Here is a 6,903-nt window from a genome sequence, read left to right as displayed (position 1 = left end):
CAGTTTCTTGTGTTTAGTACGCAAGTTGGAAAATGTTATTTTAAAAGCATTTGCATATACTCAAAGCAAAACCACTATGAAATTTTTGAATTCAGGGTGTAACTTTTAGTGGTTGAGAGGCGGGGTAGGCTCCGGGGGGAAGGGGGGTCGGAGTAAGAAAAAAAATTCTTTTTTATAAGATATTTATAAAAATAAAAAAATCTAGGGGAGGGGTGGTGCGGGGGGAGGGGGGGGGGGGGGGAAAAGCCCTGCCAAAAAAAAAACTTTTAAAAATTGTTTTAAAAAATTAATTTTTTTTGGAGGGGTTGGGGAATGTGTTGGTGCGTTTTATTAATCTAGAAAATTTTGTCCCTCAAATTTTTATGGAAAACATTTTCTCCTATTTTGAGAAAAGCATTTTCCAAGATCTTAAGTGCTTTCAAATAAGAGCAAAAAGGAAAACATTTTCCGTCATACCAAACACACCCTAAGTTCCTTAAAATTCTTCCTTTTTAAAGAAGAAACCTCATAATGAAAAATACATTTGACCTGAGCTGTAATTCAAATGAAAATATTAGATTTGTAGTTTCATTAATATCTAGATAACCTGTTGTATATGTATTTACAAGGAAGTTTATATTTTCTAACACGACTGAATTTCTAGAAAATTTATTTTTAATTCATTAAGGGGTTGTTTGGTACATGAGATGAGAATAATAATTGCGGGATAGAATTTAAGATTAACTTTATTTCATGTTTGGCTTGGGGTATTAGTTAATTGAAGGATTAGGATAACTTTTAGAATAAAATTATAGAATTAGCTATTTCATATAGAAGGTGGATAACTAATCCCATGAGATATCTCAGAATATCCCACTATTGCACCAAGCGACCCCTAATAGCTTACATAACCGTGTGAAGTTGGGGTAAGTTTATTGCTACTCCCTCCGTCTCAATTATCCATCGTGGTTACTAAAAAGTTAATTTTGTCAAATTATTTATCATTTTAGAAGTATTGCGCAAGGAAGGGTCACTTTTCCCTATTTGCTAGTTTCCGTCATTTTATGGGTACCTAAAAGAATATCAAAAGAGAGGGGGTTTTAGGGTTTAAGGTTTTTGAGACTGACTTTGCAATCATGTGGGCAATTCGTAGAGCCTCTTCTTCCTTCAAGTAATCCCATCCCATCCCATCTCTACTCTCTCCTCATATATTTATTTTTATTGTACTGTATGCTAATTGTTTGGACTTGCTCCAAACAATGAATTCTTGGACTTGGATATAAATTCAGCCCATACTTAATGTTTCTTGTATCCACTGGCTTCTAATGTAGTTTTTACCATGGACCAATTTTTGTTTTCATATGCGTCCTTCTATTACACTTCTTTTTCTCTATAAATTTCAAAACTCACAATTTTATTTCATGTTTCACTGGCTTTTTTGTTTTCCCTGATTATCAAAGACAGCCTTAGCCCTGTCGTTTTATTTTCGTTCCCGTTTTAAGCTTCTTTTTCTTTAATCAAACAAGTATCAGTTTCTAATGTGAGGAGATATATTTCATTTGTCAATAAAGTAGAGACCATAAGACTTAAAATTAAAGAAAAGGACCAAACGAAACAAATCTGGAAATACCACTTCCGGCACCTATTTAATGGTCATTAAGTGGGTGCAGTTGAGTTTAGAGTGAGTTGGATCCTAAATAAATCCGAATAGTGATTTTAATTTTTTTTTTTCCTAAAACTTACCGCTGTCCACGTCATTAAATATGTATAGGAAGTTGTATTTTCGGCTAAAATGACCATGGAGGCTAACTAGGCAAAGTTAGAAAGGATAAGTAACTTTGGTGGCCAATTACTATAAGTTGAGTGACCATTCAAGCAATTAACTCCTTATGTGCCAAAGTCCCTTTTGCGTATACCCCAACTCCCTATGTCCCATGATGCATTTCCCTTTTAGTCTGTCCAAAAATATTGTCGGACGGAATTCTTCCATCACCTTCTGCGGCGAGTCTACAACGATGACCTAACAGAGAACATGTATCCTTGAACTCCCTATGTCCCATGATGCAGCTTGTTTTGAATAGATTAGTTTTTCTGTATTAGACATGTTTTCTAATGCAGCCATGGCTAGGGGTGTCAAATGGGCGGGTTGGGCTGAATTTGGGCGGGTCAAAATGAGCTGAGTTAATAAATGGGCGGGTTATTTCCTCGCCCAAAAGTTTCGTGGGCTGAAATTGGCTAAAAGCGGGTCATAACCCAACCCACCACCCAATTCTTACTAAGTTTTAATTTCTTTGTTTGTTCTTTTATAATTTTTAGTACCTAATAATTTATTATTATTATTATTATTATGGCTTTACATAAAATATATAATTAGTAAAAATGTTTTTTTGAAAATATTTTGACACGATTACTCATGGATTGATTTGGGGTGCATATCAACCCAACTTTTTATGGGCTGAAATAGGCTGAGCTCATAATTGGGTGGTGATCGGCCCAAACTTGGACGGGTTGGGCTGGTCATACTTATATGGGCTGATTTGCTACCCCTACAGCCACCTGTAGGGGTAGATTGGGAATTTACCATGTAAATAATTTCCTTTGTGTTTTATTGTTTACGTTTTCAGTTAGAGTTTGTTAGGCTTGGGCAGCACCTCGTCAGGCTGCTATTCTCTATATAATAGGATACTTTGTAAAGCAAGAGATACACAATTCAATACAGAAAATTTCCACAAAACTCCTTCTTCTTCATTCCTACAAAAATAGATGAGACCTGTCCATATTTAGAATAACTCTAAACTTCCAATTTTATCCTTAATTTGATGATTTATAGTCACATGAATATCTATGGTTTGTTTTATACTGAAAGTTTCAAAATTCTTTCTTTCTTTTTAACTTCCGTGCACTGTTCAAAGTGTATCGCATAACTAAAAATGGTTTCCTAATGTTAAAGATTTTCTACTGAAAATATTTTGCCAAGGATGTCGTGAGGAAATGATCTCTTATGATCACTTACAAATTGAATAGAAGAAAATGACCTTTTCAGATCTCTTATATGTAAAAATGAAGATCTCTTGTAAAGATGACATAAAATGGATAACAAATTTGTAAAGGGCCACAAAATCAAATCTCCCGCATGTCGTCATGTTGGTTAAAGCTAGTGATATAGATTAGGGAGTGTTGGTACTTTCAATACTTAATCATCTTCTTTGTTCTTTTAATGTTGCTATGTCTTTCGATTCCTTTTTAGTGAGAGTCTTTTCTAGCTTAGATTATGGGCACTTAATTGATGAAATTGGTTATCTGCTCCAGGAAACAAGTGTTTGTGACCGGGCGCTCTCGAATTTGTTATGCCACTTCAGAAATTTCCAGTGATGGGCTTAAAGGGGCTTCCAATGTAATATCAGATAGACCTCTTACATTTAGAGGATTCCAAACATCTCATGGTTTTCCAAGATTATTCATGGAAAGCCGAAGTTTCTCTTCGCAAGCTGGCACAAAGAGCAGCGGAGAAGAAAATAGTGATTCAGAAGATGGATTTTCAGAGCTTGAATCTTCTACTGCAACTGAAGCAATACAAGAAGCCAACAAAGTGGACGAGTCAGTCTCTGAGCAAGAGCTCTCTGAAGAGGATCTTGATGGTGAAGCACCTCAGGAATTAGAGCTGTCTGATACGGAGAGTGAAGTTAGCAAACGGAAGTCTTCAAGGAAAAGAGTTTCTTCTGCATTATACAATGCTATTGTGGCTGCACCAGCTTTATCTGTTAGTAAAATTTTGGATAAATGGGTTGAAGGAAATGACGTGACACGGGCAGAAGTAGCAGAAGCGATGCTTAATCTTCGTAGAAGGCGCATGTACGGGAGGGCACTGCAGGTAATCTTTCTCTTTTATATTAGATCAGACATCTGATTAAAATTTTGATGCATTTATAGGTTTTACCATCAGGTTCTTAAAATGCTAATTGTGTTCTTGTCATAAAAAATGATCATATCATATTTCACTGTGAGAATTTTTCTCCTTGGAGTTACTTGATACTTGGGTAGTACATGGAAGGTTGAAAGTTTGGGTTTTTTAACTTTTTTCTTTTTGGATGGAGGAGTTTTAACTATTTTTAGACTGTTTTCTGTTACATCCGGAAGGATTTCCCTAATTTTTATGCTTTTTTGTTTTGTGAAATTCTTGAAAAAACTTACAAAAATAGCGGAGTCGAGAAATTTGGAAATAATATCTCCAACTACTATTTTCAACTTCAACGGCTTTATCTTTTCCTCTTCAACCAAATATTCTCCAAACCCCTGCTTAATATTCACACTTCATTTTGTTTACTGCATCCAAAATTCTTTGTAATCTCCCTGCATCTGCTGCATTGTTCTTGGTCTACTGGTACTTTTGCGTTGGTTTAGTTTTTCCTTTTACCCTCTTTGGCTATTTTAGGTTCTATATTAACATAGAGTAAAAAATACTTAGCTGCTTCCTAGTTGTCATGTCAACTTGTGTTTGCAGTAGAACATGACTTTTTGGATAATAGTGATAATATAAATACTAGTTCTATAAGTTTCACATTGAGAAAAAAAAAACAGCTTCTAATCTGATTAGCTTGTTGATTTCTATTGTCATCATCTTGCATTATACTCCCTCTGTTTCAATTTATGTGAACCTATTTCCTTTTTAGTCCGTGCCAAAATGAATGACCTCTTTCCTAATTTGGAAACAAATTCACTTTATGAAATGATTTACAACCACAAAATATTCAAGACTTATTTTGAGCCACAAGTTTCAAAAGTCTTCACTCTTTCTTAAATGTCGCGCCCAGTCAAATGGGTTCACATAAATTGAAACGGAGGGAGTAGTAATTATTCTGACTTTTGGCAGCTCTCTGAGTGGTTGGAGTCAAAAAAGCAGCTCCCTTTTACTGACAGAGACTATGCTTCTCGTGTTGATTTAATTGCCAAAGTCCGAGGTCTAAAGAAGGCAGAAGATTATATTGGGATGATACCAAAGTCTTTCAGAGGTGAAGTTATTTATCGCACTTTATTGGCCAATTGCGTCGCCGAAGGTGATCTGAAGAAATCTGAGCAGATTTTTAACAAAATGAAGGACCTTGAACTCCCATTAACTTGCTTTACTTGCAATCAGTTGCTCCTTCTATATAAGAGGACTGATAAAAAGAAGATTGCCGACGTTCTCTTGCTAATGGAGAAGGAAAATGTGAAGCTATCCCTTTTTACTTACAAAACATTGATAGATGCTAAGGGGCAAGTCAACGACATATCTGGAATGGAGCAAATTGTTGAGACCATGAAGGCTGAAGGGATAGAACCTGATATCAACGTAAAGAGCATCTTGGCAAAGCACTATCTCTCAGGTGGTCTCAATGAGAAGGCCGAGAATGTACTAAAAGAGATGGAAGGAGGTGATATAAATGAAAATCGCTGGGCATGTCGTAATTTGCTTCCTCTTTATGCAGCTCTTGGAAGGGCCGACGAAGTTAGTAGAATCTGGCAAGTTTGTGAGTCTAATCCTCGGCTTGATGAATGTGTGGCTGCTGTTGAAGCTTGGGGGAAACTGCATAACATTGAGGAGGCGGAAGCAGTCTTTGATAAGATGGCAGCAAAATGGCCAACAATCTCATCGAAGCATTATTCTGTTTTATTGAGAATTTATGCAAATCATAAGATGTTGTCCAAAGGAAAGGACCTTGTGAAGCGTATGGCTGAGAGTGGTTGCCGAATTGGGCCATTGACTTGGGATGCCCTAGTCAGACTTTATGTTGAAGCTGGAGAAGTGGAAAAAGCAGATTCAATATTGCATAAAGCTGCAGAGCAGAATCGCTTGAGGCCAATGATTAATTCTTATTTGGTCATTATGGAACAATATGCAAGGAGAGGTGATGTTCATAATACCGAGAAAATGTTGCACAGAATGAAACAAGCTGGATATGTTTCCCGAATTTCCCAGTACCAGTGCCTTATTCGGGCCTATGTAAATGCCAAAGCTCCTTGTTATGGTATTGCTGAGAGAATGAAGGCAGATAATGTATTTCCAAATAAAGGATTGGCAAACATGATGGCTCAGGTTGATGCATTCAAGAAGTCTGCTGTGTCTGACTTGTTGGATTGATTGATTGATGTACCCGCCCTACCTTTCTTGTGATAATGGATCTTGCATACTTAATAGATTGATTATTATGCATTGTCAGTTGTAGGATGAACACTTTTGAGATATCAGCTTCCTTTTCTTTGACTAATTATCATGTTATTCCCGCTTGACTACCTTTTGTTTTGACCCAAGCAAACAATGGAATGTTCTGTCCCAAAAGCGGTGGTGGTATATGTATTACCTACTGTTGGAGGAATTTATAGTAAAACTTTTGACACTGTTTTAAGGTCTCAGCTTTACAGGTGCACCTAAATAGCAATATATATATATATATTTAGATGTTCTTGCAAATTAGTCGGTTCTACCTTTATACGAGCACTTGTACACATTGAAGCCATATTATTGACGTTTTGTTTCAAATGATTGAAGTAAAATGCATATTGAAGGGGAAAAAATCGCTATTGAAGGATAAAAAATTCCATAATAGATGAAACTTTAGAAGCCAAACAAGGAACTGGATGAAGAAATATAGCACTGCAAATTGAACTCTTTGTTAATGCACTTTTCAGGTTTCTCGAATTTCCTTCAGCTGCAATGTGAAATAGATATGGCCAAACACCCTGCACACTATGCATTAAGATTTAGGCTTCTTTTTTTTTTTAACTAGTCACTCGACAACGCACGTGTATATCGAAAATGCATATCTACCTAAGATAATATCAATATTATTACAAAGAAGTTGAATAAATAGTTGTACATGAAAGAACAATGTACAAGTTCATGTAAATGATCAACGTACGGTGACTTGTTTGCAGTCAAGATGGTTG

General features: G+C 36.1%; 1 protein-coding gene across 1 annotated transcript; it reads left to right on the top strand.

Annotated features, from left to right (window-relative positions):
• The first annotated feature begins 993 nt into the window (after window positions 1-993).
• LOC132044102 (pentatricopeptide repeat-containing protein At1g80270, mitochondrial-like) lies at window positions 994-6,244 on the top strand. The gene is made up of 3 exons (XM_059434591.1): window positions 994-1,150; window positions 3,289-3,850; window positions 4,850-6,244. Exons 1-3 carry the CDS (start codon window positions 1,116-1,118, stop codon window positions 6,095-6,097), a joined length of 1,845 nt encoding a protein of 614 aa, XP_059290574.1. The 5' UTR covers window positions 994-1,115; the 3' UTR covers window positions 6,098-6,244.
• The last annotated feature ends 659 nt before the right edge of the window (window positions 6,245-6,903 follow it).

The sequence above is a fragment of the Lycium ferocissimum genome, unplaced genomic scaffold (assembly GCF_029784015.1).
Source record: "Lycium ferocissimum isolate CSIRO_LF1 unplaced genomic scaffold, AGI_CSIRO_Lferr_CH_V1 ctg3550, whole genome shotgun sequence".
NCBI classification, from domain to species: domain Eukaryota; kingdom Viridiplantae; phylum Streptophyta; class Magnoliopsida; order Solanales; family Solanaceae; genus Lycium; species Lycium ferocissimum.
The sequence above is the reverse complement of the archived record's forward strand: the minus strand, read 5'-3'. Positions and strand labels throughout refer to the sequence as shown.

Coding starts and splice junctions, on each gene's coding strand:
- LOC132044102 (XM_059434591.1), top strand. CDS start 1,116: ATGTGGGCAATTCGTAGAGCCTCTTCTTCCTTCAA. Junction 1,151..3,288: donor AGAGCCTCTTCTTCCTTCAA/GTAATCCCATCC, acceptor TATCTGCTCCAG/GAAACAAGTGTTTGTGACCG. Junction 3,851..4,849: donor TGTACGGGAGGGCACTGCAG/GTAATCTTTCTC, acceptor GACTTTTGGCAG/CTCTCTGAGTGGTTGGAGTC.